The 25,245-nt window shown below is 40.6% G+C and overlaps 1 protein-coding gene and 1 long non-coding RNA gene across 2 annotated transcripts; one reads left to right on the forward strand and one right to left on the reverse strand.

The window, feature by feature from the left end:
- Positions 1–9,594: 9,594 nt before the first annotated feature.
- LOC102005042 lies at positions 9,595–21,861 on the reverse strand. Its single transcript, XR_001233396.1, has 5 exons — positions 21,529–21,861; positions 20,568–20,743; positions 19,683–19,798; positions 14,798–14,859; positions 9,595–10,500 (listed from the first exon to the last, which is right to left on the reverse strand). It is a non-coding gene; the product is annotated as an uncharacterized LOC102005042 (long non-coding RNA).
- A 116-nt stretch (positions 21,862–21,977) lies between these two features.
- On the forward strand, positions 21,978–24,940 carry LOC102004707 (putative spermatogenesis-associated protein 31D3). The gene is made up of 5 exons (XM_005381905.1): positions 21,978–22,208; positions 22,896–22,941; positions 23,562–23,619; positions 23,900–23,999; positions 24,170–24,940. The coding sequence occupies exons 1-5, from the start codon at positions 22,023–22,025 to the stop codon at positions 24,560–24,562; spliced, it is 783 nt and encodes a 260-aa protein (XP_005381962.1). The 5' UTR covers positions 21,978–22,022; the 3' UTR covers positions 24,563–24,940.
- Positions 24,941–25,245: the final 305 nt, after the last annotated feature.

The raw sequence follows: 25,245 nt of genomic DNA on the forward strand, positions 1-25,245 counted from the left end.
TTTCTACTCAAAATTATTTATGCATTTTCCATATTCTATTCACATGGCCTGCCTTATCCCAAGTGGGGATCTATTCTGGCTATTTATGATTTTCCATATTAAAAGTAAGCATTGGTGCTGATTTTTAGATCAGACAGAGCTTGAAATACCTTTCCTCAAGTGTTTCCAACCTTCACTTACAAAGAACTATCCAGATTAACCTCCCAGGAGCTTTCTGCTTTTTTTCAATGCCAGAAAAGAAATGTGAGATTTCACAAAGTGGCAGATTGCTTTTTCTCCAATTCAGCTCATGCCTGGCATGTGCAGGGGCTTTTTGGACATGTAACTACCTCTCAGGCTTTGTTTAAGGAATCGGGGTCTTAATCTGTTGCTTAGGGTACTACTTCCCTTCATTCGAAGACCTCCCTTCTTCTAAAAGAGTAACACTTTCGGTGGAGTTTGTGAAGCCTAATCCTTCCAGGAATGCAATATTTGTTTAAAAGTACTAGCATCAGGATTTTTTTGGTCTCCGAGGTATAGCAATTTTCCCTTCTGGTTTTTGTAAGATGAATATGAATGATCCAGATGGGGAGTGTAAGTGACATAACGGCACCAGGATGGATTGTAATGGGATCACAAGCAGGGATCAGCAACCTATAAACTGGTGCAAAGCTACTGTGGCAAGTAGATGGGAACTTGAAGCCACTTTCCTGAGCAGCTGGTTGCTCTGTTAGCTTAGCACTTATTCTGATGTTTACTTTTGTGTTTTCTAAAAACTTATTTGTTTTGTTTTCGTACCTTGGAAGTGTGAAGGACTGAGGGTGACGGTTACAAATACAACAAAGTAGCTGTGGATTGGACTGGTGGCCAGGTTGCTCTGGGAGTTAGAACCACTTACTAGCAACATGATCACAGCAACTGACTTCACCTCTGAGCTTTCTCACCTCCTGTAATGTAGGAAGCAAAGTAAGGAAGATTCATCTGGAGAATTTTGTGAGGTGCTTGGCACAGAGCCTGTCTACATTAAGTATTCTGTTGACTGAAAGCTATAGTAATTGTAATTTGACTTTTAAAAAGAAGTTCAAAATTTTAAATGTGGTACAAAAACATAAAATTTACCATCTTAATCACTTAAAATGTAGTTTAGTACTGTTTAGTATGTGCACCTTGTTGTACAACAGAATTCAGAACTTCTTCATCTTGTAAAACTGAAATTTCATTTAAAGAGCCTTAATTTTTTGAAAGAACAGTTTTAAATTTACAGTAAAAATTGTGAAGATACAGGAAGTTCTCATACAGACATCACCCAATTTCCTCCATATTAACATCTACTGTTAGTGTAGCGTATTTGCTGTAATTGTGAGGTTGATACATTGTTTACTAAAGCCAATACTTTATCCATATTTTCTTGTTTAGTTTTTCTTTACTTTTTCTGTTTCTTTTCTTCTGTTCCAAGATCCTATCCAGTGTTCAACGTTTCACCTAGTTGTCATGTCTCTTCAGCTTCCTCTTGGATGTGACAGTTTCTCAGACTCCTTGTCTTTGAGGCCCTGGACAGTTTTGAGATGCACTGGTGGGGTATTTTGGGGACTGCTTCTCATTTGGGGATTTCTGTGATGTTTTTCTCATGATTAGGCTGTGCTAAGAGGACATGCTATCAATACAGCATTGCTGTTGATGTTGATCTTCTTTTCCTGGCTAAAATATTATTTGTCAGGTTATTCACTGTAATGTTTCAAAGGTCTCAATTTGTGATTCCCTAATAAAATTATACTAAGGCTCCTTTCAAATCTTTACATGTTTTGTAGGTATTTTATTTGGTGAGATGTCTCTTCAAGTCTTTTGTTCATTTTTAAAAATTGGGTTTTTTTCTTTTTGCTGAAATTAATTTTTTGTGTGTGTGTATGTGTGTGTATTTTGGATACAAGGAGCTCAGCACATGTGGTCTCTTCATCTATAGCTGGTTGTGGTGAGAACTACACTCTGACCCCAAGGCAAAGGGATTCCATCCCAGAGTGAGACCCTGTTTAGCTGTCCAGGGGTCTCCACAGGTGCTGACACTGTGTGCCAGACGATAGCATGAGGTCACCCATCACAGTGGCTAGACAGCAGTTACTGAGATTGGTGGAGTTTTCTGGTGAAGACTAAAGGGAAACTGAGCACACACAACTCCACCTTAAGACCCCTCCTGCCTTTGATCATGTTTGTGCTGTTTTAATTAGAACCCTAGAGTATGAGTAGCTTACTAAAGGGGAGGGGGTGTGGCATTTTAGTAGTGCTATACCCTGTAAGTCATTGTTCTCTAAGTCACCACTAGTAAACTCATTTACTTACCAACTGGACTCCTCTGATTCATTCTTTGGACTATTGAAACCCTCTCAGTTTGGATGCAGACATTTCTTTTGTATCTCTGGGAAATTCATGCAACACTTGTCTATTTATTTTTAATGTCTCTCATAGAACAAAACTTTTAGTTTTAATAAAGTCCATCTCATGAATATTTTCTTTCCCAGACAATGATTAGATGATTTTACATCTAAAAACTCACCATCAAACAGAAGTTCACATAGTTTTACTGCTTTGCTGTTTCCTAGGAGTTTCATGGTTTTGTAATTTTACATGTAACACATAGTTACAGACATACAATCCATTTTAAGCTAATTTTTGTGAAAGGTATAAAGTTAATGTCTAGGTTCTTTTTTCTTTTCTCTTTTTTTGGCACGTGGCACCCAATTTCTCTAGCACCATTTGTGGAAGAGCCTATTTTCCTCTGTAACATTACTTATGGTTCATCTTCCAGTATCAATTGACTATATGTGTGTGAACCTATTTCTGAAATATTTTGTACCATTGACCTGAGTCTATTCTTTAGTCAATACATTATTATCTTTATGATTGTGGCTTTATTTTTTATTTTAAAATTAATAAAAATAATAAAAATTTGGAAATGATACAGAATTTTACTAACAAGATGATAGGAATTCAACAATGGCTGTTATATTACATATTGTTCTCTTCAAATTAGTTGTTCACATTAATGTTAGTTGTTCACATTTGCATGCTTGTATCTATAAGCATGCAAAGTTGGTAAAAAAAATTAGAAACATAAAAAAAATTAAAAGTAAATAAAAAAATAAAAAATTTAAGCAATGACTGTTCCTTTCAAAAGACCAGTAGAAATCAGCAGTACATTTATCCCAGCTATCCTTGTATATACATATATATTTTTCCATTCCTTCTTTCTTTGTTTTCTTTTCTTTCTTCCCAGTTGTTCCTTCCCTTTGAACAGTTTCTTTCCTTTTCACAGTATATGATGTACCTTTTGGATTTTATTTACTCTTTCAGGTTCTTACACTAAGGAGACAATATGATGTTAGCATATGCGGGTCTGATTTATTTCACTTACGAATATGGTCTCTAGTTGCATCCATTTAGCTATAATTTTTATAGCTGAGTAATACTCCTTTGAATAAAAATACAACACCTTTTTCTATCCATTCCTCAGATGATGGGCATTTGAGTTGTTTCCAAGATTTAGCTATGACAAATTGTGCTGCTATAAACATGGGTGCACATATATCACTTGGTATGATGTTTTCAGTTCTTCTGGAAAAATACCCAGAAGAGAAATAGCTGGGTTGAATGGGACCTCTAATTCTAGTTTGTTGAGGATCTTCCACACTGATTTTCATAGTGGTTGTACCAGTCTGCACTCCCACCAACAATGAAGAAGGATTTTTTTTTCCCCTACAACCCCTCCAGCATTTGTTATTGGTTGACTTCTTAATGATGGTCATTCTTTCTGGGGTGAGATGGGGTTGCAGTGTTGTTTTAATTTGCATTTCTCAAATGACCAGTGATGTTGAACATTTTTTCATAAATATATTTGCCATTTGTATTTCTTCATCTGAGAAGTGTGTATTCATCTCAGATGCCCATTTTTTTGGATTGGGTCTTTAAATTTTTGGGGCATGATGTTTTTTAATTCTTTATATGTTCTAGATAGAAGTCCTTTGTCTGAGGGACTGTCAGCTAAAAATTTTTTTCCAGTTCATGGGTTTTCTTTTTACTCTACTGGTGATTTCTTTCGATGTACAAAAGCTTTTCAATAAGATGAGATCCAAGTTGCTGATTCTTTATAGTATTACCCATGCAACTGGGGTTGTGTTCATGAAGTCTTTGCTTACACATATGTCTTCAAGATTTCTACTTATTTTCTCTTCCAGTAGATTTAGTGTTTCTGTTTTAATATTTAGAACTTTGACTCATTTTGACTTTAGTTTAGTGCATGGTGACAGACATGGGTCTAGTTTTAGGATTTGGCATGTGGAAAGCCAGTTTTTCCAGCACCATTTATTAAAGAGGCTACCTTTCTTCTAGTGAACATATTTGACTCCTTTGTCAACGATAAAGTGGCTGAATGTGTTAAAGTCCCCCATTAAAATAGTGGTATTGCTTATTTGATTTTTTATGTCTGTTAAAATCTGTCTTATATAGTTGGGTGTTCCTGTATTTGGTGCATATATATTTATGATTATTATCTCTTCTTCTTGCAGTTTTCCCCTAACAAGTATACAGTGACCTTTTTAAAAACCTCTTTTAATCATTCTTGGTTTGAAGTTCACATTGTCTGCAAACAGAATAATTACCCCTGCTTTTTTTCTGGGTTCTTTTCACAGAGTATTGTTTTCCATTCATCCTTTGACTTTCAGTTTATGAATTTCCTTTTGAATTAAACGTGTTTCTAGTATATAGCATATTGCTGAATTTTGTTTCTTGATCCACTCTGCCAGTCTGCTTCTTTTGATTGGTGAATTGAGGCCATTTACATTGATGGTTATAACTGATATGTGTTGGCTTACGTTTATCATTTTGTTTTCCTGCTGTTGGTTCCTCTTGTTTCCCGTTGTTTAACTGCTTGCTTTGCTTGCTATTTCCTTTCTATTGTTGTGCTTGAAGTTGTGGTCATTTTCATCTCTTTTTAGAATATCTTTCAGTACTCTTTGTAGGGTTGGTTTGGTAGTCATAAATTTCCTCAGTTGTTCTTTGTTGTGGAAGTATCTTATTTCTCCATGAATTTTGAAAGATAATTTTGGAGGGTACTCAACCTGGGTTGGAAGTTGTTTTCTTTCAGGACCTGAAATATGTCACTCCAAGTTCTTCTTGATTTGATGGTTTGTGCTGAAAAATCTGCTGTGATTCTGATGGGTTCCCTTTAGAGGTGATCTGTTTCTTTTCTCTAACAGCTTTTAATATTCTGCTCTTTTGCTGAATTTCTGGGATCTTGATTCTTATGTGTCTGGGTGTAAATTTATTTTGGTTATGGTTAATTGGAATTCTGTATGCCTCACTTAACTGTATGTCAGATTCGTTTTTCATGCTTGGGAAATTTTCTGCGACTATTTCTTTTTATAGTCTTTTTATGTCATTTGTATTGACTCTGTTTCATTGACATCTGTCAGTCTTCTATTTTTTCCATCATCTTGCAGCTGTTGAATTGTTATTTCCTGGTTTCTTGTTATTTTTTAGGTGATATTTCCTTTCACAATTGATAGCTGCAATAATGTCCTCAAGGTCTGAAAGTTTATCTTCAGCTTTGTTCAAGCAGTTTTTCCAGCATTCAATGGAAGTTTCAGTTTCCTGGATATCTGTTTGAAACTGTTTCATGCATTTTAATTCTTTCCTATATTGTTTATTCAATGTTTCCCTCATTTTTCTATGCTCCTCTTTTTAAAAAAAATCTATGTCTTCTTTAGATGTGAGCAATTGTCTCATTATTGCTGTCATTTCTTTTCTTTTACCTGAGAGGCTATTTCAGATCTGATTTCTTCTACAACTTTATGAGGTTGTTTCTTTACTTCAGTTGCTACCATTTTCAGAAATTTCAGGTGTGTGACTTCCATGTTCTTCTATGTCAATGTCTGCTGGACTTGTTTTGGATGAGCTGGTGGTCTGAGATTGTACTTTGTTTCTTCATTTTGTCATTTTTGAAACTTCCAAAGTTCATCAGGGCTCAGAGTTGCTCCTGCGATGGTGAGGGGGTGTGGGGTGAGGCTCACTGAAGCTCCAGAGTTCACCAGGGCTCAGTGTCACTCTGACTTTCCCAAACCTGTTTTCCTAAAGCAGGGCTCAATGTCCCTTCTACAATGGTGTGGGGGTGGGGCATGGCTCACTGAGGCTTTCCAAGGTATGTGGGGCTCAGCATCACTCCTGCAATGGTGGGAGGGTGGGACGGGGCTCACAGAGTTCCCTGAAGCTGTCCTGGGCTCAGGGTCACTCCCTTGATTGTGGTGGGGCAGGGTTCAGCTCACTGAAGCTCCCGAAGCTGTCCAGGGCTAAGCATTGCTCCTGCAATGGTCTACTGTTTTAGAATAAATCTGAAAATCATATCATGTGAGCCTTTCGGCATTGTTCTTCAATGTGTTGGCTATTCTAGGTCTTTTGTACTTCTGTATAAACCTTAGCATCAGCTTGTCAATATCTACAAAATAGCTTGCTTGGATTTTGACATGAATTTCATTAAATCTATGAATTGATCTCTGAAGTATTGCCATCTTTCTAGTACTGAGTTTTCCAATCCACAAACATGGAATGTATCCCCATTTATTTTCATCTTTTTTATTTCTTTCCCAGAACTTTGTGATTCTGAGTAATTAATTCTATTTAGAGTGTAATTATAGCACTTGCAATCTATTGCTGAAGATATGAAGAAAAAATAACCTTTGTATGTTTTTAGTGGGGAATGTAAGTTACCACAGCCATTAAAGAAAGAAAGCATGCAGGCTCCTTAAAAAACTATTGTAAGATCCAGTGACCCAAATTTAGTTATACAGTACATCCAAAGTAAATGTAATTGGTATGTCAAGCAGGCACCTGCACACCAGTGCCCATTGCAGCACTAATTATGATATTCAAATGAGGGAACTAACTTGTATCCATCAAGAGATGACTACAGAAAATGTAGATGTATGCACAGTGGGATACTGTTCAGCTTTCATGGAGAAGAAGACCCTGTCATTTGCAAGAATGTGGAAGGAATTGGAGGACATTATGTTAAGTGAAATAAACCAAGCACAGAAAGACACATGATCTCACTTCTATGTGGACTCTGAAAATGTCAAACTTGTGGAAACAGAGAGAATGGAAGCTGTGGAAAAGGGAGTGGGAGGAGGACTGGACCGATGACAGTCAAAGTGTGCAAAATTTCTCTTAATAAGAGGAAGTTCAAGAAATCTACTGTGCAACATGGTATGTATAGTTCATAGCAATGTATATTACCAGCAAAGGGTTAGGAGCAGTGTATGTTTGAACTACTGTCACTACAAAAAAGAGATTGGGCATGTAAAATAATGCATATGGAATTAGCCTGATTTAGCCATTACACAATGGAAATGTATTTCAGAACCTAATGCTGCATACCATAAATATATACAGTTTTTCAGTTTAAAAATAATTTAAAAATAAAAACTTTATGTATTAAGATAAAGATATATTAAAAACTGTGTTGGTTTGGGGGATATTTTTGCAAGGGCAACAATATAATATAGGACACATATTTTATATGATTATTTATAATAATCATGCAAACAACAATATACAAGAGAGTGCAGGAAATCTGTCCACACACCAAGACCAAGGAATCTAGCTGAGGGCCTGGATCCCATGGAAATGTCCTGCATGAGTCCAGCTGGAGACCTAGAGCTCATAACAATGCCTCCCACGAGTCCAACTGGAGGCCCAGAGCCCATAATGATATCTCATGCAGACCTGTTTCATGGATTGTGCTATGAAGGCCCAAGGGTCAGTGGTGGAATCTCGGAAGTCTGTGCCAGCAAGAGTTAGGATCTGTGCTAGCAGGCTGAGGGATCTGCACTGGAGCCAGGAAGCGATGCTCAGAAGGACAAGAGCTACCCTGAAAGGTACCACAGCCATCCTCATCAATAATGAGGTCCCGAGCTCCTCTGATAATCAAGATGGCCGAGTTCCCATCAGGGAAGCCAATGAAGTGAGCTTCTTGGGAGACTGGCAGTGCACCATCTTCCCCTGCAGAGCCAGGAAGCGATGCTCAAAGTGAGGATCAGAGCTCCCCCAAAGTGAACCAAAGCCATTCTCAGTGTCAACGAGGTCCCAAGCTCCTCGGAGGATAAAAACAGCCAAGTTCATCAAGAAAGCCAGCATGACGAGCTCTTCCAAAACAAGCAACAGCTCCTTACAGCTTCTACCAGCTCCTGACAGCCTCTCTTAGCTCCCAACAGTCTCTCAGCCCCCAACAGCCTTTCCTCTGCTCCCAACAGCCTTTTATGCTGCTGGCAGCAATCCTCAGGTGGTCCTCCCACTTGCAGCCCCACGCTTACTTAGTTGAGCTAGGGGTTACAAGTTAACCACCAGTTGTCAATCTACCACAGAAATTTTGTTATATTCGTAAATAAAATCTTTTTGTCTTTATGGGGCAATACAATCCTTGTAAACACAGGACTCTATGTACAAAAAGAAATGCTTTTCAATGTTTTTGTGCCAGAAGTGATACACACCCTGGTTTAGTAAGGTACAAAGCAGGAAAGAATCGGCTGCAATTTCTTGAAGAGTTTCATAGCAGGATGACACCTGAACTGAACATATGAACCAAAGAGAAAAGTAGGTAGAGAAATAAATTCATTAGTTTCAGAAGAGTGAAATTACCTAGCACATTTATATATTCTAAGAAAATTTATTTTATAGTTTTCCACATACAGTCCATAATATATTGTATTAAGTTTATAGCTAAGTATTTCATTTTTTGTGCTATTGTAAATAGTACTTCACAGTTTTAATTAAAAATTATTTTTAGATTCAAACTGTTCCCTGCTGATATATGGGAAAGCAATTGTCCTTGATACATTAACCTTACATTGCCTTGTTCTGCTAAACTTGCTTATTTGTTCTAGAGCTCTTTTCATGATGTCTTTGGGGTTCTATAAATAGATCTTCAGGTCCTGTGAGAATAGAGACAATTTTAATTCTTTCTTTAAAATCTGTACCCTCTTAGTCTCCCATGTTGGTCCACATCAACCAGGAGTTCCAAAGATGTAAAGTATCTTTGGAAAAGTAAGAGACATAAGAGATTATGTGAGCTTTAGGAGTTTTTGTAGATATATAGATTTAAGAAAATTTATATATGTATAATATGTAGATTTATGTAGATATTTGGATAGATTTGTAGATATATGGGTGTTTTATAGACTCTCAAGATGAGGAAGCTCTTTTCTAATCCCACTTTCCATAGAGGCTTCTTTCTTAAAATTTCAATTACCTATTTTATTTTTTGGCACTGAAGTGAAAGTTTTTTGATTTTTTATTTTAAACTTTATTTCATTTTCAATAAATGGAGTTCACTTTCATGTACAGGAGTACGTACATGTACACAGTGCATCTGGATGTTGCTTCTCCTTCCCGTCCACCTCCCTTCTTCCGTCTGTAGACCCCTTTCCACATTTTCATTAATACTATTACTATTACTTTTAGTTCATGTTAATGACACATAATGTTTACATTCATTGTGCGTATTTGGTACACGCACATAACACATTTTAATTTTTTTACTTCTTCCTCTCCCTACTCACCTTTGCTCTCCTCTTTGGTCTCTTGGGTCCCTTCCTATTTTCAAAAGATTTATCATCCTGTTCCCTTCTAACCATCTTTTATTTTGATCTTTATTTACACATTGCCTTCCTCAAATGAGTGAATGGTTGTCAGACTTTGCCAGAATTTTATTTGAATACAATGATATGATCATGTGATTTTTCTGCCTGGGCCTATTCTGGAGGTAGATTACCATGACTGATTTTTTAATATGTTAAAACTAGCCTTGCCTATGTATGCTTTGTCCTGGTGTAATTATTTCTACATAAGGTTATAGTTTACTTGTTATGAATTTGTTGACATCTTTACTATGTTGAGTCTTCCAATCCATGAACATGGTGTGTCTATTTAGGTTACTGATTTTTTTTAATCTGAATTTTGAAATTTTTATCTTACAGATCAGTACCTTTTACAATGTATATCTAAGAATTTAATTTTCCTTGAAGGATTTGTAAATAGTATTGTGCTTTTACTTTCCATATTTTCCTTGTTAGTGTATTGAAATGTGAATGATTTTTGCATATGATCTCAAATTGTGCAACTTTGCTGATACTTATAGTTTTAGGGGTTTGGGATGCAGTCATGTAATATGCAAATAATCAGGCAAAAACATTTTTGCCTGATTATTTTTCACTTTCTGGCCTGTTTAACTTGACTTCATTTTCTTGCTTTATTGCCCATAATTTTTATATAACATGTAAACATTGAAAATGCTTGCTTTCAGATATTAAGAAGCCCTTAACAATCTCAACCAAAGTGTTAGTCTCTCTCTTAGTAAAATGTGACTATTCAGACTACATTTTGAGTTAGGAGATGCTTTTCGTTCACAATCCTTGCTTGGGTTTCTTCTTGTCTCTGCTTGTATTGGGCAGTGTGTGTCTTCTTCCTGTTTTCCAGCACCTGCTGTGTAAAAGAAACCCCATGAATTCCCATGGCTCAGTCTATAGTCCCTTGAAACTTGTCTTGTAAAAACATTTTTGCCTGACTAGCTTCAACCACATCCATTTGATCCTTGGGTAAATGTTGCATACCACTGCCCTTCCAAACTCTAAATATTTAAACATTTTCTCTTATCATTTTGTTCCCACAGAAAGCTCCAGCTAACTTCTCATCTTCAGACATTCCTAGAAGAATAAGACTCAGGTATTCATATTCCCTTCTTTTATCTTGAGGAACATATATAAGGTTTTCTTTGAAAAAAACCTCATGGGTTTCAATTAAGTAGCAGCATGGAGCAAGTGCTGCTTTATATTATCAAGTAAACAAGCAGTGGGGAGCAACTTGGAAGTTTCTTCTATTTAAACTGTCATGATCCCTATGAGAGTTTCTCTAAGAGACCTTTTATCTGGGCAGAGATGGAGAGGAAAGAAGAAAAAATATTGCAGTTTTTTACATCTACAAATTCCTGTCAAATAAATGTGTCTTTTCTTAAGCAAACATCTTGACTTCATGTATCTAGGCAAGAACTGGATGGACCGATTTTGATCATTCTTAGCAAGCGCTTACATTATGTATCTAGCACTTTGTATGACAATGTATAGGAAGTCATCACCTATGGTGTCACATTTCAGGGCCTCTTTTGAATTTTGGAGACCTGAGAAAATTTCCATTGAGCATCCAACTTCACTGTTATTGATGTTGTAAGCTAAAGCCACACTATGGCAGAACACTTGATGCTTGTGAGGGAAGGATGCTGGAAAGATTGCCTGAGGAGGTGATGCTTCAGCTGAGCTGTAAAGGATGAGTAAGTAGTAACTTGCAAGGAGGGCAAGAGGAACAGTCTAGAAGGAGGGAACATGTGGCCAGGAGCATGAGACCAACAAGGAACGGTAACAAAGCCAGGGTGACTGGAGTTTAGAAAGCAAAAGTTTGTCAAGAAGGGTGAAGGATGTGAGATCTTATCCTGCTTGCAGAAGAACATTTTAGCTTTTCACCATTTTATGGGTGCTGGCAGCAGACACAGAGCTCCAGGGTCAGAGCTAAAAGGCATTAATACTCGCATGGTGCTGCCTGTTTGCATCCATCATCCCCCCTTGTTGCTCCCTAAATTCTGTAGAATTGATATGGAGGGGCCCAGGGGTAGCTGCACGTACAATGAGTTCATTGCCATTGAAGAATTCTGAGCTTAGGAGCCTAATCTTCTGAACTGAGAAGACGGTCTGCTGGACCTTTGCTCTGGAGGGAAACATCATCTTTATTACACTGGCACCAGGCAAACTTGCTCTCTTTTCCAGAGGAGCTCATGATCTCTAACTTCTGAGGTAGTTCTCTACATCCTTGAAAGGAGAAAGTGGAACAAAGGAGCAGTTATTGCCTCTTCTTCCAAGGAGTTGGGAATTCTTTTCCAACAGGATGCAGCAAATGAAACTAGAGAGGTAAGTATGGGTCAGATCATGCGAGTCTTATGGGCCATAACAAGGACTTCGCCTGGTCATGTTATGCACAACACAGCTAAGGGCTTCAGCTGTCAGAGTATAGTGAGCATTGGGTATATGGTCATTCTAACACCAGGCTTCCGGCAGATGGTGAATGCAGTGCACTTTGCTTCTGTGTTTTTCCACGTGAGATTCTTTCTGCCTGAAACACCCTTTTCCCCTTTTTCCATGAATCCCTGATGGCCTCCTATTTATCTTCTTAGTCACAGGTCAACCCTCCCCTTCCGCCACTTTGCTTGTCTAATTCCCTGATCGCTCCTACCTTCTATAACAGTTTGGATGACCTAGGTTTTACGCCTCTTACTGAATTTCACTATTTGTTCATTGCTTTTGAGGCTCAATGAACAAAATTCCATCGTTCAGACGATGTATACTAGCAATGAAATGTACCCTTTCTCTGCCACCTGAGAAAGGATCAACAACTTCTGGGCTTTAGTTTTCATCCAGTTTGTGAGAAGAGCTCTTAATTGTCATGCAGAGTGTCTTTTTGACAAGATTCCTAATCATTCTTCTCTGCTAAGAAGAAAGATTTTCAGGTGAGAGGAAGGGAAGAATTCATGGGGGAGCAAAGGAGGTAGAATCAGCATAGGGTTCAGTTTTTCAGGAGGTTAAATTAGATCCCCTCATACATACTTTTTTGTTTTTAATCTACCATTTGCATAGATCAAAGTTAAACAAAAACTGCAAACAAAACCCCACTTTCATTTGTTTATATAGACATTATTAGAAACACCAACATTTTGTATTTAGTAGCAGAAGTATTTTATTTTGCTGCATTTCTTCATTGCCTCTTACTACTGCTTTCTTCTGAGGGGTGTCTCGCCATTTAGTTGGCTAGACATAAATATAGAACTTGATGTCTGAATATGAGTAATGACTGAATCTGTACCTCTGCGCTCATTTAAATCAAGACCTTAAAAGGAAGAAAGGAAATCTTGGAGTCTTCAAAAATAAATGCTCGTCCTTGTCAGAGTGTTCTAGGCATATTCCTTCCACAAGCCAACCAATTTTCAGTCCTGGTGACTATGTTCATCTCTAAGCCAATTCAAGCCAATTTAAAAAATAATATTTTATGGGATATTTATCACAAATTTCACCAAAGGCCAATTACAAAACACCTATTTCATTTCCTTCAGCCACTGATTTTCTAATTTGTTCTCAAAAATCTATGACTTCAGTCTAACATGATGTTCTCTTTATAAGCCCATCTTATCTTTCATTTTGCTTATGATTCCATTGTGTTCTAACTGTTTAAAGACTTTTCATCTTGTTATATTTGCTGCTAAGGTAGAGTTTCTGAGTTATAATAGCTGGCTCAGCTATTCTACAGAGGTGGAATGATAGCACATCTGTTTTCCTCTAATCTTGTGGCACATGTCTCAAGTGCTTTGTTTAAAGACAATTATAAGCAATTCAATAGGTGCTTGCTAATTTTCTTATTATGTTAGGATGCATATCAGCCAGACCAAATGTTTATGTTCAGATTTACTCTAAGTACTCACCACCTGCATTTTGCCAATACTTCTTCTGCAACATCTCCATTATTCTTACTGCATAAGTTTGTTTTTCTAATTTGACTTGGTAAGCAGGAATTGATAAATAACTACAATCATTTAGCTAAGTTTAGAGTCATGATAATTTAGTACTCTATCTTTTTATTAGCAGACCTGTCTTCTGTAGAGTTTATATTTCTCCCCTGGTATAGCTGTTTAATGTTCTTTTCTCTCCATTTCCTTTTCTTTGCCTCTTAGCATTAATTTTATTCTGGATTTTCATGCACAAGATCAATTCTGGCTATACTCCTTTACAGAGCAGGTATTTTTCCTCTTTCTTTTGCTAACCTCTCTGAGGAACCATAAAGCAAATTATAGACATTAATTTTTATGACTTGGAGACCAAAGTTAAAGAAAACTGTCAACAAGAATTACACAAATGACTATAATCATTTGCCTTGATAAGAATTTAAGCTTTTAAATTCTGGCACTTTTTAAATCCTCTCTGCAAGTATGTAAAATCTTCACTTGGCACAAAATTGGCATTGTAGAAAATCATGATGGCATTCAATAATTTAAGTAAGGAAAGGGAGAGAAAAATGACAGAAAAAAATGAATCCACACATAGATATCATGGCTGACACATTTAGACCCCACAATCCAAAATTTAGAAACTATGCTGTATCATGAGGGCCTTGAAAACTGGCCTATGATAGGAGTAGTAATTAAGACAGTCTCAGTGTATTGAACCTTTCTTTGAAAAATAACATCAGCAGTTGCACATAGGACCTCCCATGCTTTTCAAAGTAAGATTGATAAAGATGCATGATTACCCAAGGGGAGAACACATGCCACCAAGGAGGGAGGATTGTCCAGTGTCTGTCATCTGGGTAGAGAATGGCTGAGACTGTGGTGTTGGCCACCTTCTGACAGCAGTGGATTTCTGGCTGTGAATATGGCTGTCTGGTTAGAGACCTGCAAGCAGCCTGTTCTGGATGTTCATAGGGTACAAAGGTAGGCCCAGGTGCCTTCAACGCCTACTGGAAAAGTTCATGGTTCACTGGAAGCACACAGAACCACTGGACATATTGAAATGGAGTATCATATAATCAGAGATGGGAATTCTGTCGAATTCCTTTCTTTGTTCTTAGTAGCGTGTGTTTGGAGCACATGATGATTACATTCCTCATGCAGAGTTGGTACATGTACATAACACGTCTTCAATCTCTTTGCTTCCTCTTTCCTTTCCCCGCCCTCCTGTTGCTAACTTACTCAGGCTGGGCTCAAACTCGTGTCCTAGTGTGGTTGTAGAATTCCCAAGAAACTGGAGGGACCTGGAGGGATTACAGGAGGACTTTATTAGTGCATGACCCAGCCACTAGAAATGCTCAAAACCAGGCTGGACCCTGAACCAGGACCCTCTTTTGGGTTGTGGGAGTGCCATAGCAACCTGTTTTCCTTATCTGCCTGCTTTTCAGTTTCCTTTGACCTCTATTGTACCAGTGTTGGTATCCCCTGAAGTGTATAACAGCCACTTTCCTTGGTGTCCATATGGCATCTAGGAACTGAAAAATTTCTGCTTTGTGTTTTATCTTCTTTCCCCCAGTGGTCAGGAGCCCTCTCTCCCTGTGTGTAGCTCCATGAACAAGTAGCATGGCAATGGCATACTTGGAATCAGTTTAGATGTTAGCCTTTTTATCCTTGGCTGGTAACAGTGCCCTTGTCACTATTAGTTCAACCCTCTGAGCAGAGGTTCTGGTAAGCAAAAGCTTGGCCTCTACCAAAAAGTCCAACATCACCACTGCATAACCTGCTCATTGGATCCTGTCCAATACAAAACTACTCCCATCTGTGAAATATTCAACATCTGGGTCTTCCAGAGGGAGATCTGAGAGATCACCATGGATTGAGAATACCTTGTCCACAGTTTCCACACAGTCATGAAGAGGGCTCCTGCTTCAACTGAGAGCAAAGTGGCTGGATTAAGAGGGTCTGCTCTCTCTAGAGTTCTGTGAGGATTTTCACATAAAAGCTCCTGACCCCATGTCATCCCCAGGTTGGATAGCCAATGGTACCTGCTCTGGTCCATTAACATTATAACTGAATGTGGTAGTCAAATTGTCAGGTGTTGCTTCAGTGTCAGCTTGTCAGCTTCCTGCATCAGTGAGGCAGGGGCAGCAAGTGCCTTGAAGCACGGTGGTCATCCTAGGGCCACAGAGCCCAAATGCTTTGGCAAGTACGCCACCAGACAATGGCAGGATTCCCAAACCTGGGTTGACTCCTACGGCCGTTTCCTTTTGTTTATGGACATATAGAAGAAAGGCTTAGTTATGTCTGGCAGTTCTAAGGTTGGGACCTGAGTCAAGGCCTCTTTGATATGTTTAAATGTCCTCTTCTGCTCAGCTTCCTAGAGGAAGCACTGATTTCTCCCCCTTCATAGCTTTGTAAAGGGGCTTGGACAATAAGGAGCAATTTGAGATCCAGATATGACAAAAACCCACTGCCCCCAGAAATTCTCTTACTTGGCATTGGGTAGCTGGGATTAGGAGAGCATAGAGTTTGTTTCTGTCCTATGCCCAGCTGATGTTCCCCTGTATCACTACAAAGCCTAGATATCTGACCTCTTGTCAACAAATTTGTGTCTTTTTCTTGGATACCTTGTATCCTTCTCTCCAGAGGAATGCAGCTCTTCATTTTCTCTGATAACAGTCTTCTTGGGTTATGGCTGCAAAAAGGAGGTCATCTACATATGGTAGCAAGGTGTAATTGTCCCTTGGTGTGAGGAAAGCTTTAAGATCAGTAGCTGAAGCCTCTTCAAAGATTGTAGAGGAGTTTTTGAACCCTTGCGGAAGCCTTGTCCAAATTAGCTGTTTCTTTATGCCTGTGACAGGATCCTCTGATTGAAAGCAAAGATGGGCCGACTAAGTGATGCAAGGTGCAGACAAAAGAAAAAGCATTCTTTAAGTCTAAGCAGGTAAACCCGACAGCACTTGCCGGAATGAGGCCCATCAGCAGGTATGGGTTTGGGCACTGTTGGGTGAATAGCTTCAGCTGCCTGCTTTATAGTGTGCAGATCCTCTACTGGCTTATATTTTTTTGTTCCCAGGGTTATATGTTTGCAAAAGTGGGGTTCCCAGGAGAACTGACATCTAGTGAAGATTCCATGATCTAAGAGCCATTTGAATTGTTCTTGAACGCTTTGTATGGCCTTCTAGGGAAAAGCATATTGGCAAACTCTAATTGGAGTCACCCCTGGCTCTAATTCCACTATCACTGGTAGCTGATTTATAGCCAGCCCTAGGGAGTTATCTTCATCCCATAGCCTAGGAATCATATGCACCAGCCAAAACAGTGCACCTATTTCTGGTTTTGCGACTTGTCTGAAAATGATCTCCATTCTGCTTGTAGGAGATAAGGGTTAACACCACAGCTTTTATTTGGGCCAGGTTTAGAGCTACATCTTCTTGCAGCCCAAAGATAATTTGGGCGTGTAGCTCTTGGAGCGAGTCTCTCCCTCACAAGGGAAGTGGACAGTTTGAGAGATATAGGAGCTCATGTTGGACTTCTCACTCCCCGTGACACATCTTTTGGGCTGACAACATGGCCTCTTTTTGGGACTCTGGTGGCTCCCACAATGTCACATTTTTCTTAGAGAGTGGCTGAATGGGTTGTGTTACTATTGAGGATTTACTGCTGCCCACTATAAATCCATCAGTTGCCCCCTATTTTCACTGTGACCATGAGATCCTTGGGGCCTATGAAGACGGAGCCCAGTGTGGCCTAATAGCTTTCACTTCCTGCCAGTCCAATCAGATCTGTTTCCTCTTCTCCCTGTGAATAGCTGCTGGTGATGAGGTCTCTGGCTTTATAGTCTCCATTATTCTTTTTGTCTGTTCTGGGCATTCATCCTTCTAACGTCCTATTACTTTGCACTGTACACACTGATTTCAGGCTAGTGTTTGTCAGTTTCTGGGTCCCTGTCCAGTTAGACCTTTTCCCTGCTCTCTCCCTTGCTCCCACCCCTTGGGGACCTCTGTCTTTTACCTCATTAGTGCTGCTGCTAGTAGATCTACTTTTCTTTTAAGCTTTCAGTTGGCCTTCTGCTTGGCTTCTTGATCACAGTTAATATATAATTTAGTGGCTACTTCGAAGAGCTGAGATTCACACATGCCAACAAAGCCTCTAGATTCTGTAATTTCCACCGGATGTTCTCCTGGGCTTGTCCTACAAAGCTGCATTTACCATGCATTGATTTTGGGCTGCTTCCAGGTTAAACAGAGTATAGAGCCAAAATGCCTTGCCAAGTCTCTCACAGGATTGACTGGGGCTTTCACCTAGTTTTTGGAACATCTCTGACAGTTTTTCCATATTTATGGCTTTCTTGCTTTCTACTTTCAAGCCTTCCAGCAGGGCTTCTTGATATTTTATTGGGCTATCCATCCCTGCTACAACATTTGGCTCCCACTTTGGTTCAGTCTCAAGGAACTGGAATTGAGCACATGCTTGGACATTCATCACTTTTGCAGGAGCATGGTCCTCTAACGAGTGGAGAGCTGCCTGAGTCACTCTGTGGTGATCTTCAGTATTGAGTAGTGTCAGGAGAAACTGTTTACAATCTGTCCAATTTAAATTGTGTGTTTGGAAGATGGATTGCATTAGGTCTATGACTGTCTCTGTCTTCCACATATGAGGGGGTCTGATGCTTCCACTTGAGAAGGTGAGTGGTTGAAAAAGGCTGATGAATCAAGTCTGTTTGTCCCTCTTGGATTTGACCCTCTGCATCATAATAAATAGGCGCTCTGGTCTCTCACATGGGGATCTTGTGGGGCCCTTGTATGACCTGATCAAAGATGACTGGCTTTATCTGCCACCTATTTATTAGGGCTTTCTTCATTGTCCCTCCTGGATGGGGTATGTTTCCTTTACTGGGAGGGGGACACCAGAGACTTGCTGCTTTCTTACCCCAATTCCCCATATATAGGCCTTGGTAGAGGCAGATAGATTGGAGTGTAAGGGGGAGTTATTCCCATTTCCTCTGTGGTTCCTATAGCATTGGTTTTTCTTGAGTCCTCTGTTGTTTGCTTTAACCCTTGTAGCTACTGGAAGAGTGGGTTCCCTTTTGTCTCTTATATTGGGCACAGCTTGAGTCACAAGAATTTTGCAATATGCTGCCAGACAGGGCTGAAGCCATGCAGGCTGAATTTGAACCACATTCAGCCATGAATCAATGTAGGGAAATTATTCTGAATGTCCTGGTGGCTGTTCTCCATCTCCAGTCACCACTTGATATACCCTTCCAATCATCCTTCTATCTATTTTCCCCTCAGCAAGCCACCCCACATTAAAGATGCCCAATCAATTTCTTAAAGAGTGCTCAACCTCTGGGGGGTTAACTTTACTCCATATTCCACAATATAACTGTTATGGTTTGTGTCTGCATGTACCCTCAGATCCTCATGCAGTCATGGCGCAGGCTTCTAGATTTTTTTTGATCCATGGTTCAATGCTGGGATTATGGATGTGAGTACTATACCTACCCTGGGGTGGGTAGTTTGCATATGTAAGGAAGGGAAAGAGGCTTGCTCTTCCTGCCACTCCGCCTCCCTTTTGCTCTGGTTGTTGTTTTGCTATTTTCTGCCACCATAAACTGTTGTTCTCTGCCATGTGCCACCCTGCCTTGGAGCCAGCTGAGTATGGACTGAAACCTCCACAGACTGTGATCTAAATAAGCCTTTCCTTCCTTCATTTTGGGCATCAGATAATTTGTCTCAGCAACAAGAGAAAAGTAACCAATACAATAACCTTTCTTAAAGTTCTTTAGCATACATTCTAATGAGGTAGGATTGCATACCTCTTTTCCTATTATCACCTATGCATAATCCAATTTACTCCTACAATTAATATAAACCTCTTACAACAAACTTCGCTGCAGCTGCTTGAATTTTAAAATGTCCCCCCAACCCGTTTTTTTTTTCTGAGATTGTTACCTTGTGAATTTTACTAACGTGGAATCCAGTGTTCTTATCTTAAACCAACAGAGAGCAGAGAAAACAGCAAATTAACTCTGTAATTGCAATTCAAGAATTTGCAGCACACAGGAAATGCTTTAAAACACTCCAGTTAATCAGTTCAAGTTGAAAAACAAAAGCATATTTACCAATTAGTTAATACTTGCAATTTGATTTTCCTTGTAGAACCTCTATGGTCTCCAGGTATTTTGGCTGTTCAGACCCAGGCTGGAGCTGTCCTTTGTCTTGTCTTGTTTTGTGCTTGCTTTAAAATGAAAAGATGCTGCATTCCTCCAATCTTGCAGGCAGAGCTTGGCCTAAGTCTCTGAGCCTTGTGCTTAAGTTCCAGCTCAGCAGCTGGACCAGTCAGCTGCTAGGTGTCTTTAAGTCTCAGTCCCTTAGCTGAACTCAGTTGACCTCAGACTCACACAATTCACTTTGCTCACTCACATAATCATACACTTTATTCCAGACACACACACACACACACACACACACCCCTCCTCTTTCCCAGTTGTTTTCATTCAGGTGCCAGATTCCTAAGCTTTTCCCAGCATGGGCCACTTCTGCAATTCCAATGCTTTCTGCTAGCTGCAGCTGCTCCCACCTTGATAGTCTTCCTCCTCACTGTCCGCCTAGCCACTCTCATGTTTCCTACTTGGGATGTAGGCTTTTCTAGACTTGTACCAAGTCTGACTACTCAGTACACCTCTTTGCAAGCTTTCCTTACGTTCCTGTCCTGTGAGTTGTTAGAGAGCTGCTCACCATGGGCCACTCCCACATTCTACTTAAGGTTGTTGGTTTCATCTGACTTAGACTGGATAAAACTGACTGACCGTGAACCTCTCTCAAGGCATTCCACTCCCACTTCCCCAGCACTCCTACAAGTCAATTTTTGTTGCAGCTCACTCCTGCTTGAGAATGCTGGTGCAGTGTGATTCCAGTGTGGGTCAGATTACAAGGTACTCCCTGAGAGCTGATAAAGCTCTTCTTCAGTCTAACAGGATAATTTTTTCCCCTTTGGGCTCCTTTACCTTACCAGCGTTCTGCAGTGCACTGTTCCTGAGTCATACTGTCCCTCTTCAGGTTCTCTTTGTGCTGGCAGGGAGGAGAAGCTCCTAGGCTGTGAGAGAGCTGGTTCTTTCTCCAAGGTAAGCTTTACTCAGTGGCACACTGGAGGCAGGTCTTCTCCAGCTTGTGAGTCTGAGCCCTGCAGGAAAAAGGAGACAGCAAGCCTGTGGTCTCCAGTCCTTTTGTGCTCACCAGAAAATATTTGGGGATTTCCATAAAACTGCAGAGGTCAGGGATTATGGAACTTTATCAGTGCATGATACAGCCACTAGAAATGCTCAAAACCAAGCTAGGTCCAGAACAAAGGAGGGGTCCCTTTTATACAATTTGTGCAAATGAGCAAGTAGAAATACAGAAATGAAACAAAGGCAGTCAGTCGTCCTAGCAGCTAACTCTATCTTAGCCTTGGGAGAAAACAAATTCTGTGCATCTCAGGATGTTATCATGCTGGGAAACTAGTTTATAACCCCATTTGTTAGTTTTGTCAGTGACGATACCCAGTATTGCCCTTCTAAGAGAGGAGATGCCCATGAGAGAACTACTTGATGTGTCTGCCTCACCGGTGAGAAAAGTACAGGACTGTGATGAGAAAGTGCAAGTCCTCATTCCCTAAGAGGGAATAGCTGCCTGAGGAGTTGCTTGCTTGGGGCTGGGAAGATTTTGCAGAGGGAGAGAGAAGATAGGTTTCTCTCTGAGGTCTGCTTAATTGGGCTCAAATTTGTGTCCTAGCGCCACAGTCTCTCTGAGAGCTGAAATTGCAGAAATGTAATATCAGGCTAAAACTGTACTTTTGTATACATTTATTTGGTACTAATTTTAGTTTTGTGAATAATAAATAAGAATTACTTTTAATTGATTGAATCACCCTTCTGAAGTTATTAGAGACTAAGAATTTTTTTCTAAGTTATTAGAAAAAATACTTACTCTTCAACATTCACAAATGTAAGTAATTTGCAAAAGAACTTACACCTCTCCATCTGACTTAAGGCAAACATATTCTGAGATAAGTGGATCATGGACACATGTAACTCAGAGTAGGAATGTCTGGGTGGAAGCAAAACTTCCAGGAAGTATGTCAGACTTCCCAGACAGAGGAATTGGTGGGGCCTGTCACTGGTTTCAAGGATAAAGGGGGCACAGGTAAAACCTGAGTATCATAGAGACTAAAGAGAACAGTTCCCTGGGGATGAACACATGTTATGAAAAAGACTGGAGCTGGGAAATGGAACAGAGGAGTTAGAAAAGGGGTCTGCTGTGCTGGTGGGTGAGGGAGGGACAGTGAGCATGCTCTCACAGGTGTCCCATCCCCACCCTCAGGGCTTCTGTGACTCTCACGTTCTATGATGCAGGCAGAGCTACATCCTACAGCTCCTGAAACTCAGAGCTCAGTTGCCTCAGACAACCTTGCTGTAAGCTTCATGGAGAATGTTCTCCCTTTCCTGAGAAGTCATACTAAGTCATGGCTGAGCTCTGGCTCCACATTCTTGGATATAGATTCCAAATGCACCTTCCTGAGTGCGGTGGGATTGCTCCTTCTTTTATTTTGTTTTCTGTTGCTGAAATCATTTTTATCAGCCCTCTGGAGAAATAGAGAACTCTCAAAGGTATGGAAATGTGGGTGAATCCCCAAGAGGAATTCTTTGTTATTGTTTCCCATTTCAGTGACTCCTGCAATGAGAAGTTTGAGGAGAAGGCAAATCATCCTTCTTTAGGGGAAGAGGCCAGGCAGGAGGAGGGGATCAAGAGGACTGATGCTTCCATCTGAAGTTCCAACTCTACTTTTCTGTGTGACAGAGGGCTCCAGGGTTAGATCCCAAAAGAGATCCTGGCCCTGATCTGCTCAATTACAAGTTGTGTGTTCTCTCAGAATGGCTCTACTGACACTTGGACTTGACTCTTGTTCATACTACAGGATTCCTTCTCTAAGCCTTCTCCCTGCTGGGCTGACTGGGACAGCCTTGAGCGGGGCTTGCAGTCCATGTGCTGTCCCCAGGATTCAGGTTGTGTGAGACAGCACATGTGTGACTGTCGGTCTCAGATTCTGTGCACACCCTGAGCACAGGAATTTTGAGTATGAAAAGTCAGTGTGAATCTCACACACAAAATTTTCCTTTGAGATTTTCAAAGGTGGGGGAATTGAAGCTACATGGTCATCTTTCAAAATTGGTGAAAGGAACAATTTCTATTAATTAATTAAAAGGAGGATCATATAATTCTTAGATAATTAATGTCTGAAATTGTGAGAAAGGAAAATGACTCCCAGGCTTTCCATGTGTTCTTGTTGTTCTCAGAATCGTAATGGGAACAAGCAGACGAGGAGAGATGGAAGAGAAAAAGGTACATTTACTTCCACTGGACCTCAGCTCTCTAAAGGCAATCCCTCTTGTCCCTTTCATGAGGTGCTAGGTCCATGAACTCTGAGCATGCTAGGTGTTAGACACAGTCTCTCAGAAGGGGGTTCACAAGAAGGCAGTCAGACCTGAGATTTCCTTCAGAGCTGCTGCTCTTCCCATGGTGGTCATGAAATAGTGATTGAGTTGAGGGGTAGGCAGTGCCCAAAGTGGGGCCATGTGAAATGTCCAGAGAGGAGTCTTGGTTGCTTTGAAGTCAGATCTTTTATCTCCCCAACTTTGTGAAAAATACTTTCTAGATGGGTGCTCAACTTTATCAGCCAGGTAACCTCTGACTTCTGGGCTAAAACTGTGGCTTTTAACATTAGATATGACGATGTATGTGAAGGTAATTTGTAAATGAAGTCTCACACACACACACACACACACACACACACACACATACACATGGGAATGTTCTTATAACATCTGTCCTCACTTTATCTTGCCTGCTGATTCTTAGGATTTTGAAATTTGAATATCCTAAGTGTTTCCACAAAGGGACTCCTCATATGACCACTGTATTTCTACTTCCATGACATTTCACTCACTGTCCTGATTTCCCAGGTTGGAGGACGAGCCAACAAGAAGCAGAGAGGAAGAAATTGTTTTCGACTCTGAAAAGGTGATTAGTCACTTTCCTTCTTCCCTGGTCTCTTTTCCTGAATGTTGTACGCACCCCAGCAATCCGGTGCAGCCTGCATGTGTAAAAGCTAGGGGTAGCCGTAGCAACAGGCATGTCAATGGGGACCTCGGTGAGCAACAAAGTGTTTTGTGAAGTCACAGCTGTGAGGCAGTGTGAAGGGCATAGGAAGCATGAGGCAGCCCAGCCCCACCTAGGACAGTGTGTCCTCCTTTTCTGGTATATGTCCTGGCTACAACTTTGTATTTTCTGTGTCCTTCAGCCACCGTGACACCACACGCTGTGGACAACTGCTGTATCCAGACTCACTCTGTGAGGTGTGTCACACCACAGCTTCTGAGGCCAGTCATCTGTTCTCTCAGGTACTCCTCAGAGATGCCACTCCAAGTCTCCTTTGTCATCTATCCATGCTGTGACAGTGTCACCATTCACTCAGATCTCTGTCACCTCAGCAGTGCCTCCATGACCCGCGATTCCAGCCTCTTGGACTGATTCTTCTCTACCTTTGTCCTCTATTCTCCCCTCTAACCAGGTCACCTCTCTAGCAGACTCCCTGTCACCCTCAGCGCTGGCCGGACCTGTGCCAAGGGAGCCTAGTCCTCCCTCAGAGCCCAAATTTCCAACGGACTGCTGCCCACTGGAACCGATTCTCTCTCCCCTTCTGCCAGCACATCACACGCAGGAAGCAGAACTTGTTCTCCAGCCAGAAGCTGCTCAGTCTCTTTTTGATAGCCTTGGTGACTTTTTCACTCATGACCTAAATTCTGCTGAAGCCTCCTTTGGGGAACCCCACCATAGAAAACCTAGAAACCTTAGGTTTCTCAGCCCTGACACTCAGGCCCTCCTGAAGAGAGAACAGAAAAAGACAAATGACTTGATGGCTTTCCTAACAAGAAAGCTTTTGTCTTCCCAGACTAGAGTTTAATCGCAAACCAGACCCAATAAGCTGCACACACCCGCACACGGACACATGTATTTCTTACGAGGATTGGGGTGCATGCAATGAGTAAGAAGTTTTGGGAGGGCTGTTGTCTTTACACTTTTTCCTGGAGTTTGAAGTTCACAGGATATATATCTGTCAAGGGAAGACATATATAAAATTGAAGAGAGAATTTCAAGCTGTAACCCACAAGCATGAGCAGGAGCTCAGGAGAGTAACTGAAACCAGTGTCATCTCTTACGGGCGCTGACCTTGGTGCTGAGAGCACTCTGAAGATCTCAAAACCCGAGACCCTTTCTTCCGGGGTTACACACACATCTGGAGCAAAAGTTGTGGAGCTTGAAATAAAGAGATGGATATTGTTGCTGTTGTTTGTTGAATTCATTCAAGTCTTGTGACTGCTTCTTTCCCTTCTGCCCCTCACCCGAGCGGGCTGATGGGAAAGCTTGGAAGCTGAGCATGGTGGCTCACACTGGGAAGCTGAGGCAGGAGCATCTCAATTTCATACCCAGTCTGGGTGTCAGTCACCTTCCTCATTGCTGGGATGAAATATTGGTTACCTGAAGAAGGAGGAGTGGTTCATTTTGGTTCATGTTTCAGTCCATGGTCAGCTGGCTCCAGGGCAGAACAACATGTTAGAGGGGCATGGTGGAGGAAAGTGCTGACCT

The sequence above is a fragment of the Chinchilla lanigera genome, unplaced genomic scaffold (genome assembly GCF_000276665.1).
Source record: "Chinchilla lanigera isolate Chin_1 unplaced genomic scaffold, ChiLan1.0 scaffold00016, whole genome shotgun sequence".
Classification (NCBI taxonomy): domain Eukaryota; kingdom Metazoa; phylum Chordata; class Mammalia; order Rodentia; family Chinchillidae; genus Chinchilla; species Chinchilla lanigera.